The sequence below is a fragment of the Pipistrellus hanaki genome (genome assembly GCF_964339955.1).
Source record: "Pipistrellus hanaki genome assembly, chromosome: 21".
Classification (NCBI taxonomy): domain Eukaryota; kingdom Metazoa; phylum Chordata; class Mammalia; order Chiroptera; family Vespertilionidae; genus Pipistrellus; species Pipistrellus hanaki.
This window is the reverse complement of record NC_140523.1, coordinates 1,678,681-1,701,590: the sequence shown is the minus strand read 5'-3', so window position 1 is coordinate 1,701,590 and position 22,910 is coordinate 1,678,681. Positions and strand designations below refer to the sequence as shown.

The 22,910-nt window shown below is 59.8% G+C and overlaps 2 protein-coding genes across 9 annotated transcripts in view; both read right to left on the bottom strand.

Annotated features, from left to right (window-relative positions):
• The window catches only part of TTC23 (tetratricopeptide repeat domain 23), a 995,109-nt gene that overhangs the window by 488,847 nt on the left and 483,352 nt on the right, over nt 1-22,910 (bottom strand). The gene's annotated exons all lie outside the window — the stretch shown is intronic.
• Nucleotides 1-22,910, bottom strand: part of NTRK3 (neurotrophic receptor tyrosine kinase 3) — a 174,405-nt gene that overhangs the window by 14,082 nt on the left and 137,413 nt on the right. For 4 of the 8 annotated variants that reach the window (XM_084869075.1, XM_084869076.1, XM_084869079.1 and 1 more), the window contains 4 exons: nt 14,728-14,858; nt 11,307-11,479; nt 10,194-10,437; nt 732-806 (listed from right to left, as the gene is read on the bottom strand). In XM_084869075.1, coding sequence (XP_084725201.1) covers nt 732-806; nt 10,194-10,437; nt 11,307-11,479; nt 14,728-14,858 — 623 coding nt within the window. The remainder of the gene's footprint in view (nt 1-731; nt 807-10,193; nt 10,438-11,306; nt 11,480-14,727; nt 14,859-22,910) is intronic. The other 4 variants (XM_084869077.1, XM_084869078.1, XM_084869081.1 and 1 more) reach the window with 1 other exon arrangement.

The following is a 22,910-nucleotide window of genomic DNA, read 5'->3' as shown; positions in this document are numbered from 1 at the left end:
CCCCCTGGCCCGGACGGGACTTACAGGTCAGTGTCCTGGTTCTATCCTCCCTCCTCCCACGGGGACCTTCCCCACAGGGAAGGAAAGGGCCCCCAAGCACACGTGAGAGGAAGCCATCGCACTGGGCTGATGGTGGAGCCGGGGCGGGGGGAAAGTCACTGATTCCGCAGCACGTCCATCTCCAGGCCAGAAAGTCCCCCTGCGGAGGGACAGCCGTCCCAAGTCCTCGGGGGCTGGCCCCTCAGGAGCCCTGCCCTGGACAGCGCACCTCCTACACCCACTGCCCCGGGGTCAGCAGGGGCCTCTGATCCCGCAGACCCTGGCGCCTGCCTCCGGGGTAGTCTCAGCCCCTAAAGCAGGCGGGCATCCAACGTGACCCAATGCACCAGGCGCTCCTGCAAGGCAAGAAAGCAGCCAGGCTGGCCCATGCAGGCCTCCCGCCTCCGCAGGCAGCTGGACAGAGCCGGGCGGCCACGCCCCGGCCTTCTCCCGGGCGCACCTGGCAGCGGGCGCGGCCCTCGCTCCGCCATGCTTTCGCCACGAGACATCCAAGCACATCGACGGCTTTGGCAGGGGACCTCCATGGGAGTCAGAGGTGCCCCGAGGAGGAGAGGCAGGAGGGCGAGGGGGAAGCAGCCCCCCATGGACGCTCCTCTCCAAAGCCCGCAAGCGGCCAGCCCGGGTGCGGCGGCCCCGCCCGCCCTCGGCCCCGGAGGGAACCCCGGACTCACTGTGGAAGCCGCCGGCGCCGCTAGCCTCTGGCGCTGCCACGACACGCTCGCCGGGCCCCTCTGGCACGGCCCTCCCTGCCGGACCGCAGGAGACAGCGGGCAGGGGAGAGAGAAGAGAGGGTGACGGACAGGAAGGCAGCACCCAGGACAGAGAGGAAGGGAGGGGCCGCAGCGTGTGGACCGAATGGCATGGTCTCTCCTGTCTCTCCCGGCCACACCTCGGACGCCTCCCTCGCCCCGAGAGGGAGGAAGGCTGAGCGCACCAACCCGGGTCCGAGGCCCTGAGTCCGTCTGGAGGGGCTGCCCGCGGCTCAGCACACGCACGTCGCCGCTCCCCGCACACGGCACCCCGCCCGCTGCCTCTGTGAGCCACCGGCGGCCACAGCTCCCTCCGAGGCCCCGCTCTGCTCCCACGGGACCCCAGCCCACGACCACTGTGATACCAAGTGGACTTCTTCTAGAACCTTCCCCGCCTTAGGGCAGGGGAATAGTGCCTTCCCCGGAGCTTCCGAGGGAAGATCCGTCCCTCCTGTCTTCCGTGGGGGAAACTGCCAAGTTCACCACCTCCTCCAGGCTGCCCGCCCCGATGTCCTGCCCGGCCGCCCTTCCGGATTGGAAAGGAGGTGAGCGGGCTGGACAGCCACCTGCTGGGAGGAGCCTCCGCACTCCATCTCCCCGCTACCCCCCACCCCAGACGCTGAGAGCAGAGTCAGGTGAACGAGGCCCATGACCCTCAGGAAAATCCTGCTTCCCTCCAGAGGCCCCTGGAGAAGTCGGAGGAGGGGGTGTGGGGCCGCCTCGGGGAGGGACTGGCGGTCACTGAGCCAGGACGTTCCTCCTGCACCTGCCAGGCCACGGGCCGTGCGTGCGAGACAACGGACACCGGCCCGCGCTCGGTCCACCCGGGGTGGAGCGGCCCGGAATGGCCCGAGAAAGCAGCTTATGAAGCAACACACCCGTGTGCGCAGCCGGCAGCCGACAGAGGGATGCTGAGCGGACGCGTGGAGACGGTGAGAGGGCCGCTGGGATGCCATGACGGAAAAAGGACAGGAGGGAAATGAGAGAGAGAGAGATAGAGCAGATGGGAGGCTGGGAGGGACCAGAAGACGTGATGGATTGTGCTCCCCTCCCAAGATACACTCCATGGACGCCCTCACCCCCAGCACTGACATGCGCTGTCCAGTGAGGCAGGGTCTTTCAAGAGGGAGCTGAGGTAAAACGAGGTCATGTGGGTGAGTCCCAGAAGGAAACAAGGACCCAGCCACCTGCAGAGGGAAGACCCTGGGGGATGTCTGTCTGACACAGACCTTCACAAGAGGAGGGGAAGAGGTAAGGAACCACCCGGAGGGGAATGAACAACGAAGTGACGAGGGGGGGAGTGCAGAGGTGGGAGAAAGGATGGGGGCGTTAATCCCTTCCCTCCTCACAGTGCTCAGAGGAGGACTCGACTTTTTAAGAGGAAACGCATTAGGATTTTGCCAGGATGAGATAATTAGTGACCCCAGAAAAGCAGAGTCAATGAAGTGGTAAGATCAGAGGCCCCCGAATGAAGACGGAAGATGAAAACGTCCCATTCCGGCGGCCAAGGACACAGAGGGGCAGACAGGTCAGAGGAAGATGTTTCTTTACTGGGGGAGAGACGGCGGATTTCAGCGGAGAGAGGAGGGAGACGGGCTCCAAGGTCTCAGGGAGACCAGCAGTCCCAGGGAGGTGAGCTGGCGGCCTGCAGGTGGCGGAGGGCGAGGCGGGAAGGGACGGGGGGGAGAACGCAGGCCTGTCCATTTAAAAATGCCGATGCCAGTGGGGGCATCATTCCTTACTCGTCGTAGACATCTGACAGAAGATCACATATGTTTTAACTAAGTAGGTTTATGAAGCACTTTTTATGTGGAAAATCACTGTGATGGAAACATAATGGATTCCTCTGCGCATGCTATAGAGAGCTGTAGGACATGCACATACCCAACGACGCCAAGACTTGAATGGATGAATGAATGAATGAACGAATACAAAGACCAGGACGTTGGGGATGGACCCATTGGGTAAGGAAACGATCCACTTCAAGAACAAACCGGACCACAAATCTAAGGCCCATCCCAGCTACAGAAGCTGGACAGCATAACTCAATGGGGGACCAGGAAGCCAAGGTTGTCATGGTAACTGCCTGGAGGGAGGGATGGCGTATTGACCACCCCTGGCAATCCATTTTGGGACCTTGAGGAACCTGACTCATCTCCCCCAGAACGTGCGTGATGGATCTAACGCTGAAGACATTTGTCTGCGGTAGAGTTCCTCGGCTCCAGGCACCAAAGGGAGCTCCTGCCCGGACCCATCCGTTCCGCAGTGCGCAGGCTCGGCCGGCCTCGGACCAGCTCCCCGCACCTCCCCTTCCCGCTGGGCCTCGAACAGACCAACCTGAATGTGAGGGGCTTTGGTCCGTTCCCGAGCCCTCCTGAGCGGGCTCTCCTCCCTTTCACCCTGAGTACCTGGCACCCGGGGCCACCCTGGGCAGCGCCTTGGCTGGTAACTTCAAATCAGTTGAAATTTCTTACAGGTAATTTCTACCTTATTCACTTACAAAGAATAATAATAATTACCATCTATGGAGAGCCTAATAGATACCAGGCAATTTGCATACATTATCTGATTTAATCTGCACCACACAAAAATGTGTTCTCTCTCTCTCTCTCTTTTTTTGTTCCTCCCCAGATGAGGATCTAAGGTTGAGAGCATTTAAGAAAATGTCCTACGGTCACAACAGCTCATAAACGGGAGCTCGGGGTTCAAAGACTATCTCTGTGTCCAGAATCAGTGGGTGTTCTCTCTCAGGCTCTCCCCTCCCCACCTCCAACTGTCCCATGGGATTAGATAAACCAAAAAAAAAAAAAAAAAAAAAAAAAATTCAGATGCTACACTGACCCGGTCCTCCGCCTCCTGCTCCTCCAGTGTAGACACAGACAAGGACCTGGGCTTCCGGGGTGAGGGGAGAAATACAATTCCCTACCAGGAGGGAGTCAGGGGCACGCTGCTCTCTTTACATGCAAATACCTTAATCACAGCGGTAAGGAAGGCGTTTGTATGGAAATTTATGTATCTGTATGTGTTATAGACTCAGGTTTCCGCAGAATAAATAAAAGCCTTTTCCGCTCGAGGGACCCAAACAGGGTGAGCGCTGTCATACAGGCACAGCCGGGTGCTGAGGTGCGCCTGCCCGCCCTCCCCGCAGCCAGAGAGGGCGTCAGGCAGCACGCCCCCGCACAGCGGCCTCCCGCCGCCTGCTGCTCCCCTCCTTTCTGGAGGGTGGGCTCTGGCACACACACACACACACACACACACACACACACACGCACGCCTCGAGGTCTTGAGCTTTCCCGATGGGGCGCCTCCTGTCTTCTTCCCCGGTATCTGTCCTCTTGGAAGATGCTTGCGCCATCGTCATAGCCAAAGAACACAACCAGATTTCAGAATGGCAGGGAGATAAAATCATGTGTAGGAGACCACTGGAATCTGTCGACGTGGCTCAGTGGTTGAGCATCGACCTACGAACCAGGAGGTCACGGTTCGATGGTTCGATTCCCGGTCAGGGCACATACATGCCCGGTGGGTTGTGAGATTGATCCCCAGTAGGGGGCGTGCAGGAGGCAGCAGATCCATGATTCTCTGTCATCGTTGATGTTTCTATCTCTCTTCCCTTCTCCCTTCCTCTTTGAAATCAATAATAAAAATATATATTTTAAAAAAAAAATGAGACAACTGGAAACTACTTTCAGAAAGAGGGTCTGACTTTCGGCTGGGCAAGGGCCAGGGAAGTTTATATTCCATTGTTTCCCTACCAGTGAAGCTACAGCCGTGAGTAAAATACAACCAATTACTAATGAGGCGCATGAGGTCTCACTGGCTCCCTCGGTTGTCCTGAGCGCTAGAAGGTCTGTCTTACGACATCCATTGTGTTTGTCGCCACGTGGGACAGAGGATGAAACAGACTCGCAAGACCTAACTGAGAACTCCCCACTTGGACGGGGTGTTACGAACCACAAAGGGAAAGACAAACCTCTCACTGCCAGCAGCTCCCTTGGGCCCTGCGGGAAGGAGTCGGGGGCCTGTGGAGTCCCCGGAGACGCAGAGGGGGAGTGAGCGAGCCATCTGTCCGGGGTGGGGTCAGTGCGGGGCTGCTCGGGCCACGGGGCGAAGCCGGTGACATTTAAGACTCTCTCAGCCTTATGTTTCTTTCAGAGGGAACGACGTGGCATTTGTTCATCTGTCTCCAACCCTCCAGGGACACGGAACGTGGCCTAAAAGGCGCATTTGTAGAAAGCCCGTCCTGACCTCCCATTTCACTGTCACTCCTCTTCACGGTTACAACCCAAAACCGAAGGGGCTCTGAGCGCCCCGGCCCTGGCCTCAGGTCACCTTCCCAGGCCTCCCCTCCACACGCCACGCCGACAGGGGAGCGGGGGCCTCGTCGCCTCTTCCCGGGACCCTTGTCACGGCCTGCCTTCGCCTGGAGGCCTCGGTCCCCGGCTGTCCATCCTACACGCCACTGCCTGACGGCGGGTCCTCACTCGCAGCCTCATTTACACGGACACAGGAGACAAGCCTCCCGTGACTGCCCCCGTCAGAGCAACTGCCCCGCACCCTAGGCCTATGGGGGAAACGGTCCAAGGAACCGCTTCACCTCCCTGTCAGGCAGGGTCCATGGTTTGCCCGTCAACCTCCTGCTCAGCACCTCCTCTGCAAGTCACCCCCACACCAGACTGCCGGCGTGTCCCAGGGCCCAGCACGCCAGATCCCGCCCCATCGTCCCTTCTGCACGCTGTGGCGCGCATGCCTGCGTGGCAGGTGGATACCCCAGCACCACCTCTGTGTTTTATTTTATTGATTTTTTTTTTTTACAGAGCGGAAGGAAGAGAGATAGAGAGTTAGAAACACTGATGAGAGAGACAAACATCAATCAGCTGCCTCCTGCACAGCTGCTACTGGGGATGTGCCCACAACCAAGGTACATGCCCTTGACCGGGATCGAACTTGGGACCCTTCAGTCCGCAGGCCGGCGCTCTATCCACTGAGCCACACCGGTTTCGGCACCACCGCTGTGTTTTGACACCAAGAATAATCTGGTCCAGGCAGGCTGGGGTCTGGAAGCACCGAGGCCGAGGGAGGAAGCCAGGTAGTTCTCATCACTGAAGGAAGCACCGAGGAGGCCTTCCCAGGGATGCTCTGCCCTCCCAGCTGAATTTGGCCAATTACCCTGCGTGGCTCACAGGAGAGGAAGAAGGAAGAGCAGAAAAGCAAACCTCAGTGGCTCCACTGGATCTAGGGGCTGTGGGCGGAGCCTCTTCCCGACTGGAGGCTGTTGCTTGTTTTCCCCAGAAGGGGAGGGGGGCTGGGATCTGACCAGCCGCAGCCTGGGGCAGAGCAGAAGTGCCCGATCCGGAGCGGGCCGCGGCCGTGTTCTCGGACCTTCGCCCTGCCTCCCTCCTGAAGAAATCTCGCCTTCTCTTCGCGTATCCCGCATGGGACTTAGCCCCGCGGAAGGCAGAGTCTGAAAGAGACCACAGAGCTGGATCCGCGCTCCAGGCCTGGCAGATGAAAGGGAGCCGCTAATTGGCCACATGGACACGGCGCTGGCGGAGCAGCGAGGAGCCCTAAAGAGCGGCCCTGTCCCTCCGCAGACCTGCAAAATGTCTGATACGCTGTAGATAATTAGTGTGCAGATCCGAGGCTTTAATCGGGGAAACAGGAATGTGATACTATAATTAGCATGCCTGTCCTCCACTCCTCCCTCCGCGCTCCTTCCCGCTGCTGCGTGTGCAGCTTCGCGGGGCTTGGTGTTTATGGGGTTCTGCAAAGATTCGAGCAGTGTGGCTCCCAACCCTGCGGCGGATGCTGAGCAGCTGAAGCTCTGAGCCTCTGCCTGTCTGCTTTGTGGCCGTGTCTCCGGTCAGCACCAGGCACCCGCTCTTAAAACTGAAGAACAGGCCCAGCCAATGTGGCTCAGTAGTTGTATCAATCCATGAACCAGGAGGTCACAGTTCCATTCCAAGCACCCTGCCAGAGCCGGTCTGAGGCGAGCTCAGAAGCATCCTGTAGGCGGCCCTAAGAGGCAGGAACTCGGGGCTCTGGCACCCCGAGGCAGAGATGTTCACTTCCCTCTCTGAGCGTGTAGCAGGAAATTAGGCAGTTCACCTTAGTAAACTGTTTGCATACCGCTCGTGCTTGAGCCAGATGGTGCCTGTTTGTTCTAAGAAATTAAAGATGAAAAAGAAAGAACATAAGGCAGAGAGTTTATCTCTACCTCTCCGCCGGCCCTGCTATACACAGCGAGGAATCTGCCCTGGGCAGGTGTGTACAGATGACACACAGACACACATGCGTGTGCACACATACACACACACACACACACACACACACACACATGCACACACGCACACACGCCTGAATCCTCATCATTTAGCTGTATTAGTCACCAGAAATCAGCAAGCCCCCGGGCCCGACAGACTTCAGGCCCTAGAGGAGCAGAGAGGAGCAGAGAGGAGCAGAGGGGAGCAGAGGGGAGCAGAGAAGAGCAGGCCGGTGCTGGGGCAGCTTGCAGAGTCCTCGGCGTCTGGCCCTCTCAGCCAACAAATCCCTGCTCTCCCCGGGGCTTCGGCTGGGACACAGAGCAGACACAGCTTTCCTAAATCCCCAGACATGGCCGTGGCTCGGAGATCCATGGCAGGACCCTGCAAACACTGACCAGAGCAGGCGAGCGCCGATGAAGGGACTTTGCCAGAGTGGTCACCTTAAAGCCCTCTCCCTTGGGGCGGCTGTGTGACCCCAGTTTATTTTCCAGCGGCCCAGAGATTCCTCTCTCCGACTCAGGAATGGCCTCTGGAAACGAGATCCTCCCCGGGGTTTCCTGTCTGGGTGAGCAGGGGACTAAGGAATAAAGTATACATAATAATTTATCCCGGAAGGAGTGTATCCCAGGCTCCTGGCACTAATGAACCTGCTTACCATCAAAACAACTCCGTGGAGAGGCTGTGTTTGAGCTTGTTCTTAAAGTGGGAAATTAAAACGGAGGTGAGGAAAGGGCACGAGGCCCCATGGCTGCTACCCCCGTGGTGGGGTTGGGATGTAAGCACAGGTAAAGTCAGGCTCCAGTGCAGAATGCCCCTGTCTCCCTGATGCCTTCCAATAGGGCAGCAGGACTTCCGGGTGCATGACTGATGTGACTGCTGGCCAATCGCTTCCTTCCTTTTTCCCCCGAGGGGGAGGGGCTGTGCATACATTAGCACCTTGTGAGCACCTGGACACGGAGATGGGATACAAGCTGCTCTTTGAATGTGGACAGGCCAGTGCCTACCCTCCATCAATGGACTAGGCAGCTTTCCAGGGACGCCCTGAGTTCTCACTGCAACAGCTACCCGTGTCTATTTCATACTTCCTGGGGACCGAAGACGCGTTTTCGAGCCAGCTGGCCGCAGCTCACACCTGGCTTGGCCGGCACGACAAAGGCACTGCGGGTGCCTGGCACGTGGACAGCCCCCCCAGGCTCCCCGTTCCTCAGTTCCAATCTGCCCGGTGCCCACGGAAATGAGACGGATTCACTCCCTGGCGCTCTCCCGGGAGGAAAGAGCTGCAGTGTGCAGTTGTTAAAGCAAGGGCGCCGCGGTGTCGCTGGAAGATGTGATTTTTTTTTCTTCTTCTTCCCTCTTTGAAACCAGAATGGAGAAACACTCAGTGCACTCCTGGAGGGGAGTCTGCAGGCCGAGTCTGCACACGTCCCGGTCAGATGCTGTTTTCCGGGACCCCGGGGAAGCCGGCGGGGGCCAGGCCGGCCTAATCAAACATCTCCCTCGCCCAGAAAAACAACGAGCCGCCCCTCGCTTTTATCAACACCGACACGAAGCCGAGCGACCCAGACAGGCCAGCAAACCCCATTACGCGGAGTGCAAAGGCAATTAAACGGTGCCAGCTCCGGCGAGACCCGAGAAATCTGTGACCCGCGGGCCCTGAGGAACCAGGCCGATGCCTGTCTTCAAAATGACTGGAAAGCACGGGCCTAGAAGCTAAAGACAGGCTCTGCCGGGCTGTTTCCCGGCAGGCCCGCCCCGGCCATCCGTCTGGCGACCGCCGCTCCCGGCTCCTTTCCCCGGGGCTGGGGATGGTGGCTCGAGAAACCGGCCAGTTGCTGCAGACACATGCCCTCCCCCGCTGTCTGTCTGCTCCTGCCTCACATGCTCTCCTGATGCTCTGTCATCTGCCAGCCTCTGTCTATCCCATGAACAAATTACCTTCCAACCGCAAAGGGCGTTCTCAACCCTCCTGTTTTTCTCGAGGCCCCGGGCTAAGGTGACACGTCTTGAGTGACTCGTTTTAATGCCCTGCTTAGACAGAGCCCACAGGAGGAAAAGCAGACAGAGCTGCTCTGCAGCCGCCAAGCCCCAGCCTCTTGCAACACGCGCGAGCCAATGGCACAGCCATGAGCTCTTCACTCACAATATGGTCACCCACTCCTGACCAACATGGGACAGATGGCCGCCATGCCCCGGAGACACCCCCCCACCCTCTCCCTATGCCACTCGTCGCAAGTCCTCACCCCTTCAATGTCCCCCGAAGTAAATTTTCCATATTTTCCAAGCAACCGACTTGCATTCAGTTTGCAGAAGTTATTCCGCCTCTGTATCTCAGGTTGCACCTATATTCCCCTCCCCGCCCCTCTGCTATTTTTTGAGTTAAATGACACTCAGCCCACTTTCGCTGGCAGTAATAACACTGTCAGAACCACTCGATGATCCGTGGGGAGATAATTCCCCAAGACCAAGGGGGAGAAGCCTGGGAGCAAAGTAAGACTCCTGATAATGCAGACAAGCCCATGGGGTGAAAGTGGACGTGATGCCTCCTCCCCCGGTCGGAAAGCTGCTTCTAACCGGCGCCCCCTCCAGCGCGGGCAGTGGTCACGTGCCTCCTTCCCTCACCTTTCCTACGCTGCGCGGAGAGCTACGCTCAGCATGGCATGAACCATTTTGCTCCTTTATGTTGGGTTCTGGCTTCTGGTCAAGAACTGCCTTTGAAATCGAGCTGCACGGTCAGCAGAGAATCCGAGACGCCAATGTGCTGTGGGAGGGCTGGGTCGGATCTGACTCGGAGGCGCTGAAAGCTAGCATCACGTGGGGTTTGTCTGCGTGTGCGCTTGCGGACATCCGTGCAAATCTATATACATGTATATAGTTGCACGAAGGATGAGTGTTAGCTAACGACACAAGTGAGAACACGATGCATATGGCCTTTCAGTGTCAGGAGAAGGAATAATAAACAGGTGCCAGGATGTAGGCGTGGCCGGAGGAGAGTCGCTGAGGGCACGTGTGGGCATGGCTGTGTCTGCGTGTGCTCCGAGTGACGGGGTTAATGGACAAGGACGAAGACACGTAAGCGAGGCGCTAGCTCGGCACGGAGCCCTGCGGGGAGGAGCCCCCTTACCCGGTAGTAGTCGGTGCTGTAGACGTCCCGGGACATGCCGAAGTCCCCGATCTTCACCAGCAGGTTGGCGCCCACCAGGCAGTTGCGGGTGGCCAGGTCCCGGTGCACGAAGTGCTGGGAGGCCAGGTAGACCATGCCCGAGGCGATCTGGCTGGCGATGTGCAGCATCTGAGAGAGCCCCAGCTCGCCTTTGGCCTGGCGCGGCTGCCCGTCCACAAGGATCATGGCGTCTGGGCCGTGGGCCCTGCGGGGGCGGGGGGGGCGGGGGGGAAGGGAGGGGCGGAGAGAATTCAGGAGGTTTCTGTGCCATCTTCCTTCTCAGCCTGCCCATGGCCTGTTTCTGTCTACAGCAGAATGTATGAGTGCAGACGTGGGTGAAACACTGCGTCCAGATTCCACACTAAGATGACAGCAGACGTGCTCTGGGTCAGGGAGTAAGCCTACCCTTTTAGACTATTTCCTTTATATCTAGGGCTGCCCAGGTTCTAGAGGTCCAATACAGAATATTTAACAAAACCCAGACTAACACTTACGTAGCCTTTACTCTGTTCCATGCCCTGATCCAAGTATCTTAAATATATTCAGTCACTAAATCCTCCCACCTCAATCCAGAGATAAGAAAACTGAGGCACAAAAGGATCACATCACCTGGCCAACGTCACAGAGATCCCAGAGGGACCACAGGGGTGAGCAGGAGCAGAGGAAGCCAGACATGCGGCTCAGGAGCATCGAGAGGGCTTGTTAACCAGCTCCCTGGGCCCCACCCCCAGGGTTCTGATTGGCTAGGTGGAGCTAGTTCATTTGCATTTCCTACAAACTCCCCAGCAGGGATGCTCTGGGTAGGAAGACCCTTAAGTCCACTCTCTGGACCACACAGGGCAGCCTAGGACTGGGGGGGACTCTGTCGGTGGCTGGGCCCAGTGACAGAGCCCCCAGGCCTGGGGCTCCCCGGGCCTATGGCCCCAAAGCAGGGATGAAGGCCTGAATCCAGCAGCCCAGGAGCTGATGCGGAAGAACGGACCTAACCCCTGGACCTTCGTGCTCAGAGGCACAAATATAATTCTGGTTCCGGAGAGGATGCGGGGTTGGGGACGGGACAGGGTCAGGGCTCACCGGAGGAACTTGTTCAGGTCTCCGTGCTTCATGTACTCAAACACCATGATGAGCGGGTCCCCGTCGCCGCACACGCCGTAGAACTTGACGATGTGCTCGTGCTGCAAGTTGGTGAGCAGCTCAGCCTCCCTCTGGAAGTCCTTCCGGGCGGCCAGGGTGGGGTCCTTCAGGGCCTGGGGACGAGGCGGGACAGAGGTTTTCAGCAGCCAGAGGACAGGGATCTGCCGGTCCCCCTCCTGAGCAGAACCCTGGTGCTCAGAATAAAGGCTGCTTGTGCCCAAGGAAGAAGATTGTCTTTTTTACTTTTAATATTTCCCATTGATTTATAGAGAGAGAGTGGAAGGGAGGGGGAGAGACAGAGAGAGAAACATTGATGTGAGAGAGATACATCGATTGGTTGCCTTCCGCACAGGCCCCGACCAGGGCCAGGATCGGACCTGCAACTGAGGTACGTGTGCCCATTGCTCATTTCACCAGCTCTGATGCCAACAACCAGAGCAGAGGCATCTGCGAGATGCTGTGGGTGGGGGAAGGCAGGGGGCGCCTCTCGCTGGCCCAGCGCTGGCGGCAGCCCTGAACTCCATGTGCCGGGGCGTGGGTATAGGGTGACTGCCAGCGATTTATTATCTTCAGGAAGAGCAGAGGGGGAGAGGAACCCAGCATGGGTGGGATGGGAGAATGCGGAGATTTATGGGAACCCTGCGCTTATGGGAGGGAAAAGCAGATCACATGTGGGGCCAGCCAAATGGCCTCTCTCCATCTCTGTAAATCATCCTCCGTGCAGCCCCGGAGGCCAAAGGCAGCCGCTGGATATTTCCGCTCCCAGCACTCGGGCAGTGCCCGCCGGCGTGCCCGGGGCTGGCACCCTGCAAGGCACCAGGAGCTGAGGCACCACCATCGCCCGTAGCCTGCCCACACCCCTCACCACACCCGGAGTGCTTATGTAATTGGCAAAGGGTCGTGCTCAGCAAGTGGGGGGCCGGGGGCCAGGGGTTGACACAATTGGGGCAGAGATGGCCTGAGGGGGAGAATGAGGAGGAAAATCACGGACACTCCCCAGCCCGTCTCCATGGGGTCCTCTTCTGAGCAGAACTTCAAAGTGGGTCACCGGTTGGAGGCACGGGATCCAGGACATGGGTCACGCTCCGGGGTCTCTGAGCCCTTCGAGCAGGACCCGCAGAACAGACAGCGGAGCCGGAATTCGGCCCCTTGTCTACTTCTCTCCCCCCACGTCTGAGGACCCTGCCCTTTCCGGCTTCCCCCCTGGGCACCAGCTCCCTGGGTCTGAGAGTCTGTTCGGTCAGGTGGGAGGGAAGCTATCTAAATGGTCAGAACACTCAGCCCAGCCGGTGTGGCTCAGTGGTTGAGCGTTGACCTAGGAACCAGGAGGTCACAGTTGGATTTCCAGTCAGGGCACAGGGCCGGATTGCAGGCTCGATCCCCAGTGGGGGGGGGGGGGGGGGGCCCGCGTGCAGGAGGCAGCTAATCCATGATTCTCATCAGAGATGTTTCTAGCTCTCCCTCTCCCTTCCTCTCTGAAATCAGCAAAAAATATATTAAGAAAATCAGAGGTATTTAGTAAAAACAGGGAGAAGTAAGATAACAATAAAATCAAGACCCAATTAGCTATCTCGGAAATAAATTATACAGTCACTGAGGCTAAAACAGCAAGAGCCGCAGACAAGACTGAGCCTCCACTGAATAAACCGCAGGGAGAATGGCGGCCGGGGACAGAGCATGGAGAGGCAGAGGGGGCGGGACTGACTGTGGCGAGGGTCTCACTCCCTCGTGGGGACGGAGAGGAGCTGCCTGGCCGTGAACTGGCCGCACCACTGACCACTGTGGATCCTGGATGCACTGCCCACCGTCCCTCTGGGCCTCCCTGTCTCTTCTGGACAACGAGACGAGAACCGGGCCGGGCTCTGAGGCTTCCTGCGAGAATGAAGCATGAGCCTGCACAGGTCACCTACAGCAGGACCCTGTCAGATGCCGTTGGCATGGCCACCATCACCACCACTGGGCCCAGGGGGCACCCGAGGGTGTGGCATCCCCATCCCCTCCGGGTCCCCAGGCCCCGGGGGAGAAGGAAAGCCTTCCAACAGGAGGAAAGCAGAAACACATTTCCTGCATCCCCACTGCCGGGCCCTCGGCGGGAAGCGGTTCCCAGGGTTTTAGGCCATCACTTCACTCCCTGCTCAGAGTCCGGGAACGCCCGGCCCTTCACCAGTTCCCAGGCGGTGCTGCAAGCCCAGCGGATGAGTGTCATCCTATAAACTAGGGTTCAGGGCAGCGCAGACCCTAAGCTCAGGGATAAACCGAGAACCGTTCCCACACCCCTGGTGCAAGCCACATGAAAACCCATCTCGTCTGACCATCGCGTGTCTACGGAGACCCGCAGCGCAAGCCCGATTTCAGGGTGTCCAGCAGGAACCACCACTAGCCTCCCTGAGGGAGCACTCTGCCTCCTTACTCATTCCCAGGGCAGAGCTCGGCAGACTATGCCTCATTTAAAACGTTACTGGACAACAGCCATCACCCTGGTTTACACAGCCTCGGCGAGGCTACGTGCCTTTTTTTTTGGAAATTTTATTTTTATTGATTTCAGAGGGGAAAGGACAGGGGGAGAGAGAGGGAGAAACACCAATGATAAGAATCACTGACTGGCTGCCTCCTGTGCAGCCCCTACTGGGGATGGAGCCCAAAACCCGGGCAGGTGCCCTGACCCAGAATCAAACTGGTTCATAGGTCAACGCTCAGACACTGAGCCACGCCAGCCGGGCTTGACTCCTGCTTGTGCCGATCATGTCCAGCGATTTGTCGGACACGGATTTACTGCGGGAGGGTGCGGGGCAGGCGAGGCCTGCACTGCTGCTCCAGGCGATGCGGCTGGAGCTCACAGCTGCACAGCCAGCTCAGCACAGAAGCCCGCAGTGAACGGCCCCTCCCGCAGCTGCCGGCAGGCAGTCCCCCCCAGGCACGCCGCCCTCTGGGCTCGGCACCTGCACCCCGTGGGCACTGCCCTCCCTGCTCAGGGCCCCACACCCTCCCCTCGCCCGTTCCCAGTGATGGCCGGTGCCTCTGGAGCACACCCTCACCGGACTCCCCTCAGAGCAATGGCCGGTGACTTTGCAAGCAGGACACCTCCTGGGAGGTCACTGAGGAGGGGGGAGGGACACCCTCCCGGGGATGGGACTGACCCCGGGTGTCCAGAGGCGGCCAGGGCCCTTCCCAGGCCAAACCTGTTCCTCGTGTGTGTGTGCGCCAGCTGGACCTTTGACGCCACAGGAAGTGGGTGTTGGTCCCAAGGACGGCTCGTTGACCTTGGAGCAAGGGCCCCGTTGCCCCTGGGGGAGGGGCCTCTCCTTCCTGCGCCCCAGCCCCGCCTGCCCCCCGCGCGCCTGGCCCCGCGCCCCGGGCTCACCTTCACAGCCACCAGCATCTTGTCCTTGGTGGGGCTGAGGTTGTAGCACTCGGCCAGGAAGACCTTCCCGAAGGCGCCCTCGCCCAGCTCCCGCTTCAGCACGATGTCCCGCCGCTTGATGTGCTGCACGTCTGCGGGGAGGGGGGACAGAGAGGAGGCGGCCGCGTCAGTCTGACCCCCTTAGAGGCCCGGGGGGCAGGGGAACACGGGGGCCTAGAGCAAGGAGCCCCGCTCCGGAGCCGCGGCAGGCTCGGGCAGCACCCCACCGTGGGCGTGGAGACGGCCTCTCACGGAATCAAATCCCAGCTCTGCCCCTGCCACGCCCCTAGGTCTCCAGACCGCAGCCGGGAGCAGTTCGCGCTGACGAGTGCACAGGATTCTGGGAGGAATAAGCTGTGGCTTGGGGCAGATTCCAGCTCAGACTCCCAGGTGGTGTCCGTGTGCCCTCCGTCCCATCGCGAGTCCTCCGGGGAGAGGACGTCCGCCCAGCCCTGGGGGTAAGGGGCTCCGTGAGGCCCCACGAGCTGTGGCAGAGGGAGACTGGATACGGGCCAGACACACCTCCAGGGGACAATCCCACGTGCCAGTGGGACTCTGGGGCCCAGGCCACCACCGTGGCACCTGCTTTCCCTGCGCTTAGGCAGGAACAGTGTGTGTCCAATCCTACCACTGGCTCAGCTTTGGATTCTCGTGAGAGATGTGTGTTACTGCACCCCTTTCACAGATGGAAAAACGGAGGCGGGGTAACTTTCCCAGGTCCCCAGAGCTAAAACGCGGCTGAGGAAGGACTCTTTCTTCTCCGCGTGGCTCTGAGCCTGCGTTCTTTTTATGACCGAGGCTGCGTGTCCTGTGAGTCCCTTCTCTGCGGCCACCGAGAGGGTGAGGGCCCCAGCAGCTCAGCCCTCCACCTCCCCTCCTGCTCCCGCCCAGCTCCTCACCCGCTCCTCCGGGCACTCTAGCCCAGCATCTTCCCGAGGGAAGGGTGGGTGCCCCTTCCGGGAGGCCCCGGGAGGAGGGTGCGGGAGGAGGGGCTGGAGCGGGCCGGTCTATTTCTGACGTCCGGGCGTCTGTCTGGGCCTCTTTCTGCGCTTATTTCTAGCTCACGCCGTACTGCTCAGAGCTGCCGCTGGTGCCGCCCTCTGACCCACATGCTAAAAAGTGATGGATTTCCCTGGGAGGAGAGGGCATCCATCTCCTTTTACTGCCTGGCGGGCCAGCCCGGCAGCGTCTGGGTCACCAAGCTCAGACGCCGGGACACTGGGGGGGCGGGCAGGGGGCCCGCACAGCCCGGCGTGGGAAGCCCTCGCAGTCCCCAGCTATGCGGGCGGCTGGAGAGAAAGCAGGCCAGCAGACAGTGAGGAGGAGGCGTCTTGGGGAGATGAAAGGGTCCCTGGCACTTTCAGGCCCGGCTTTTCCCAAACTCCTTTTTGCAGGAGAGCCACTGCCTGCGTCCCACGGGAAGAAGCCACTGTCTCCGTCGGACAGCAGGCTCTTCGGACAGATACAGAACGTCAATCTCTGCGTCTCCGTCCCTGCTCCATCCGAGGGCCCAGATGACGCCGCCGTGTGTGTGGGGGTCACTCCTGCGAGGTCCAAGGCAGGGTTGCTAACCCGAGATGCCACCTGCCACCTCGGAGCCCTGAGAGGTCAGAGGGCAGGCCGGGGTCATCCCCTCTCCTGCCTCTGTTCACGTGCAGCACCTTCTGTGACCTGCACGGGTCAATCCACTAGACAGACAGACGTGGCCAGAGACACAGGTGACCACGGTCAGCCTCACTTCTGTGTTCTTGGGAAATGGAGGCATAGATTGCTCAGACCTGCTGCCCTGGGCTGAAGAGGAGGCATAACGCTCACACAAAACGATATCACCGGATGAGTGAGGACTGGGGAAAGAGCCAGGTCTGTGTTCAAATCCTGACCCTGCGCCTTATCCTCCCTCCTACTCTTTTAAATAACAGGTAACTTTTAAATAACAGATAACAGGAAACGTCTGAAACATAATGGGCATTTAACAAAAGTACGTTTCCTCCCTCTCTGCGATGTTCTCATCTAAACAAAACCATGAGATAAAGACACCTGCAAACACACCGGGGCTTGGAAAGAACCTTGGGCAAGGATGGTGACATTCCCTGGAAATCACACGGCCTGATGTTGCTCAGAGGGGAGCCAGCAGGTGTGGCTCCGAGACTGAGCGTCAACCTGCGAACCAAGAGGTCACGGTTCGATTCCCGGTCAGGGCACGTGTCCAGGTTGCGCCCTCGATCCCCAGTGAGGGGTGTGCAGGAGGAAGCTGATCCAGGATTCTCTCTCATCGTGGATGTTTCTTTCTCTCTCTCCCTCTCCCTTCCTCTCTGAAATAAAAATAAAAAATAAAAATTAAAAAAAACCAAGAGGGAAACCAGCTCCAACACAAGGGGTCATACACAGGCCGTCCAAGCCTGCCACCGCCATGTCCCTCCTCGTCCTCCTTCAGAGTTCAAAGCAGGCTGCGGGCGGACGCTGGCCAGACTCTGGGATGAAGACATCAAGACAGAGACAACCACCTACCAGAGGTGGCTATTGATCGGCAGAGAAAGATCAGATTTCCCGGCGTCGGCGACTATGAATAACGGTGGGTCGGGCCCTATCTCAGGCAGCAGTCCGTCCCCAAAGCCGCCTGCTCCGGGCCCAGGACGCCTCGGCTGCAGTTCCCTGGAGGTCCCGCAGCTCTGCCGGGTGCCTGTCCCATGAGGCCATGCGTGTGGCAGCCTGAGCTGGTCCTTCCCTGAAGGCTGTCCCCTCGGGGACCAGATGCGGCCCTCCCGGCATCCTTAAGGCTGGCCAGCTGCTCTGTCACCTCATCCCGACAGGCTCTCCTAAGCACTCGCCTTCCCCTCGTCCCTGAACCACGGTAACGCCCCGTCTCACAGTGGGTCCCCGTCAGCTGCACCTTCCTCCGTGCTTGTCTGTTTCACCTATGGCTCTCCCATGGTCCCTTTTTATAAAAAATGTGTATTGATTTCTGAGAGGAAGGAAGAGAGAGAGAGAGAGAGAGAGAGAGAGAGAGAGAGAGAGAGAAAAACATCAATGATGAGAGAGAATCATGGATCAGCTGCCTCCTGCACACACACAACCGGGGCATGTGTCCTGACCGGGAATCGAACCGTGACCTCCTGGCTCATAGGTCGATGTTCCACCACTGAGCCACACCAGGAAGGCCCTGGTGCCTTTATTAATAACAAAATGGCCGCCACTGAGTGAGCACGTTCCCCGAGCCAGGCACTGGGCTAAGCTCTCACCATGACTTGCCTCATTCATCTCCTGGACTCTCTTAAACACTGTGTGTTGCTACCCCAAGTGCCACAGACGGGGAGGCCGAAGTTGAAGGTGATGGAGTACCTTGCCCAAGGCCCCCGGATGCTGGCACTGCCCCCCACTCTGGACTCTGAAGTCCGACCTGAGCAGACGGTGTCACCCATGCCCTCCTCCACACCAGCCCCTCCTCCCCGGGAGAGAGGCGCCGCTTTGGAACTGGCAACAGCCCTTGGCGGGAACCTCACTCATTTCCCCTGGAACTTCCTGCCGCCTTGGTCAGCGCCGCCGGAGCTCGCCAAGAGCTAGAAGGATGCCCCTGGAGATGAGGGTGGCAGCACCCAAAGGTGACAGCGGACGACCCCCACACCCACAGGAGAACGGAGGGTCTGGACAGCCTCGGGGGCCCTCCCATCCCAAGGCGAGGCCCGAGGATGACTGCGGAGGACGAAGGAGGAGGCAGATTCTTGGCAGAAGAGCGGGAACAGGGAGAGGAAGGGAGGGTCTCGGGGAAGTGCGTGTTTGCTTTACACTAGCCAGGCCCCGGGGTCTCAGGCTGCCAAAACTGCTCGGGAGAAAACATTAATTCAATCCCACACATTTAATTACACGCGGAGTGGAATGTCTCTAAATGGGAAAGAACAACATTCCCAGGGCCCCGGCCGAGGGTTGGAAGTGGCAGGGGGGAGGCGGGGGGCGGGCTCCGGCCTGTGAGGGGGAAGGAGACGGCGGGGAGGGCCGCCCCGCCCGGTAGGGGGGGAGGAATCCCTCCTGCCCACCCCCCCCCCCCCGCCTTCTCACGGCCCCACGGGCTACGTCTCGCCTCCTGTGGACATGGAACTGGCCTCCCCTTCGGTAGCGTGTAAGAGCGTGACCAGGTGAGGGCGCCCCTGGACGGCACAGACCCTGTGAAGCCGCCCCGCCCCCCTCCCGGACAGAGCAGAGCCTGGCGAGCTGTCGCAGGGAGGGACGATGCTTGCAGAGCAGCCCCGGGGGATGGCAGGTCACGGAAACAAGGGGGCGTCCTGAGCTCATGTCCCGGGTTTTCTAGGAGAAGACATTTCAAAGGGCGGAGGGCCCACAGCAGAAACTCTGCAGGGCTCTGTCCCCGGCCCCGGCTGGCCACTTGGTTAGAGGGTCACCCTGAAACACAAGGTTGCGGGTTCAATCTCCAGCCAGAGCACATGCAATAAGCAACCAATGAATGCATCAATAGGTGAAACAACAAATCAATGTTTCTCTCTCTCAAAAAAAAAAAAATCAATAAAAATGTGGCCGCTGTCCCTGTCCTGGCTGAGGTGGACTCAGGGTTGCCTCAGCACCTGATGCTCCTGCTGGCCAGCCCAGGTCCTGCCCAAGGCTCTCCTGCTGGACTGGGGCCCCCCCATTATTTCCGGAATTGGGTGGCTTTGCAAAACGGCTCGAGAGGGTGTTGGTAGCTGCTCAAACCAAAGGCCAGCGCCACGTGTTACTGAGCTTGTGCACTGGGCCTAGCATGGGGCCCAGGATGCAGCAGGCTCTCACTAATGACTGGGTGGGGGAGGGGGGGTGGATGGATTAGATAGAAGATTAGAAGCCCCTCTCAGCACCGCTCCAGACGGAGCATGAAGAGCACTCCAAAGAGGGAGGAGAGGCGGGAAAGAGGAGTGAGAACGGGAAAGGATCCAGGAAGCTCCAAAGAGCAGCCTTATTTATGTCTCGGCCCCAAGAATGGCCCCCAAATCAGGATCGCACGGAACCATGGCAGCTGAGACCCGCATCTGACCCGCAGCCTCTGCCACTGGGGCCCCTGAACAGAGCGCCTCTGTGGCCTGCGTCTGACACGGTCTCCACCCCAGGGAGCGCGTGCACCCTCGGAGGTCACGCCAAGGACGGACGGAGGTCATGATCAAGGATGGAGACGTGTGTTCCCACACGGCGAATGAATAAACAGGAGGCCCCGCTGTTGCTGGAAGCGGTGGAGAAAGAGGGTCAGCGGAGGACCGCCTGTTCTGGGGCGACTTCCAGCTCACGTTTCCTGACACGAGTTCAGAAAAAGAGACAACAAGGTCCCGCCGGGTCATGTCCCTGCCCCCAGGTGCTGCCTCTGGGGGCTCGGTCCTGAGCTCAGAGGTTTACCGACGCCAGAGCCCCCGGCATCGCACGCCCGCGCCCTCTGTCTCCGCGTCGCACGGGCCCTTCTGTGGCGAGGGGCCCCCTCTGGCTCTCGTCAGGCGCGGACTGTCTGAGCCAAGAGCGCGGAGCGAGCCCCCGAGGAGAGCATCTGGAAGTGAGGAGCTAGGTGCTGAGCGACGAAGCTCAGGCTCGGGCTGGGAATCTGTCCCTCCAGCCACCTGCCGCCGGCTCCCCCAGCCCCACCCCTCCCGGCCTGGAGCGCCCTTCCAGCCTGCCGGAGACACGCTCTCCCGCAGGATGCCAACGCCAGGGGCCCCGTCTGCATCCCAGTCTCCCCAGAGGCGGCCCTTCCCCTCCCGCAGCTGCCCCTCCTCCCTGGCGTCTGCCCCTGTCCCCCAAGGCTGTCTGGTGGCCTCATCCTCACCAGCAAACCCGGGGCTTAGCACGTTCACGGTCATTCCGTCCAGCTGTGGAGCTCAGGGCTCCGCCCAGGAGGCCAGAGAGCAGGAATGCTTATGAGAACCACGGGGTGAACCAGACGGCTGGCCCCAGCCCACAATCACCCACTGGCCTTCACCACTGCCAACTCCCAATGGCTCCAACAGGAAGCGGAGCCCCTCAGAGACCCGGGCAGTCAGAGGCAGCAACCTATCGAAATGCAGAAAAGCAAGCGCAAGAAGAAGAAAGGACGAGAAGCTCTCACTCATCCATCCGTCCACCCGGCCTTGTACGTCAGCGCCAGGAGGAGGACAGGGGCAGTGAGGAAGGGAGCAGCACTGGACCATTCACTGGGCCAGTCCGAAGCCTCGGTGTTGCCAGGAGTGACGTTAGGAAATGTCCATCTCTGCTATGGAAAGCTCCTCATAAATCCCTCCCATGGATGCATAGAACATGGGCAGTGTGGGGACAGGTTGGTCATTCACGGTTGGGGTTTCACCCCCCATCCCTCCATCGGGAGTCCCTTCCCACTTTCCCCAGGAGGAATCCACCACACAAGCTCCAACCCCACATCCTGCCAGCCTTCTGTAGAGGATCTCCTCTCTCCTCAGAACGTCTACGCCCAAGGCTAACACAGGCGCAGTCGGACCGCCTCCGAGTCCCCTGCTGCTGCCCAGCGTAAACCCAGCCCAGCCCAGGGCGGCTCGGAGAAGACAGGCTCTGAACAGCCGTACCGCCTCGGGGGAGCCCAGGGCATGGGCAGGGGCCAGCATCACGTCTCTTACGTAACAGACATCGGGGAGATTGGGCTGGGAGTCTGGCTGCTTTATGGGGCCCTCAGCTCCCTCCGTCCTCCCAGCTCAGCACATACGCATGCCTTTCGGCCCCATCAGCACAAACCGCTCTGCCGCCTGCTCACCGCGTGCCCGCCGGCCCTCCCCGCAGGCCTCCCTCAGCGGGCCTCGGCGTAGCCCACGCCCACGCTGCAGAGGAGGAGCGGCCGGGGAGTCCGGGGCTGGGCCCCTTCCAAGGAGGATGTTCCCGTCTCCGGCTCCCACTCCTGCAGCTGAGACACCTGCCAGCTCCCCCCAAACCCTCCCCGCCCCTTGCCACCCTCTCTGAGCCTCTTCTCTGGTCCTCCCTCTCTCCAGCTCTGTTATCTGATGGGGTTCAAGGTCAGAGGTCAGAGCCAGCGGGTGTGGGCCACGCAGGCCCTGGCCGTGGGCAGCCTGAACTTGGCACAGCCGACAGGAGTCGTTCCGCACAGCCTCCGAGATCCCGGATCCCGGCCTCCCCTCCCTCTGCCAGGTGTTCTCCCACCACATCCTCGGAGCTGGCTTCCAAGCGTCCCCCCCGCACCAGATGTTCCTCGCACTGGCCGGTGGTTTCCTGGCCCGTCTCCTGAACCTCCTCCTACTCTATTGTTCTTAAAATAAAAGTCAAAACCAGGGGGATTCCGGGTGCCCCCTCCCCGGCCCCTGGAAGCCCCCGTCGGCGTGGCAGCTCAGAGGAGGTCTGTTTGGGTTCACCAGGGTCCGTGAGCACCCGCTCCAAACCCTGCCATGTGCCTCCGATGAGAAGATCATTCTTCCTGGCTCTCCTGGTGCCAAAAGAAACAGAGCCACAGACAAGTCTGGGCCTTAAATGTTGTCAGCAGCATTTTTTCCTCCCCAGAAGGAAGAGGCCGGAAGCTGGGGTCAAGGGTCTCTCCGGACCTTAGAGAATCGGGACAGGAGAGAAGGCCTCACTAGACACCGCTGGACTTGTGTGGTGACACGCGGCCACCTTTCCTTGTAAGGGCCGGACACCCTCAGTGGCTTCCGAGACATCACGATGGCACCCTTAGGAGCCCCCCAGGAAGGCATGCTTCCCCCCCCACCCCCCACCTCCCACAAGGGCCCCAAACCCCACTTCCCGCCAGCTTGGGGACTCCTCCCCTCTCGTTTTTCGAAAGAGAGGATTGCTCCACGTGGAGACAGCATACACCTTCTTCCTGCTGTGGCCACCTTCATGCTCAGCCACCTCCACCTCGCTCTCCTGGCCCTTACACACTCCTTCACCCCTTTTATCTTTCCACCCCCTTGCCCGTCTACCCCTTTTCTCTGCAGGTGATTGGCCTTCATCTCCGGCTTGCTTTTTGCTGCCTTCTGCAGCTGCTCTGCTCCCGTCCAATCCTCTCTCCCTCTTGATGTTTCTCCCCTCGTTCAAACCTTGGCGTAGACTGAGTACCGAACTTGCTTCATCGCTGCTTTTAGGATCTGACCCAGCCCCACCCCCTGCCACTCTCACGTCATCAGCGGCCCCTCCTCCACCGCTCTCCTCTCCAACCACTGCCCTTC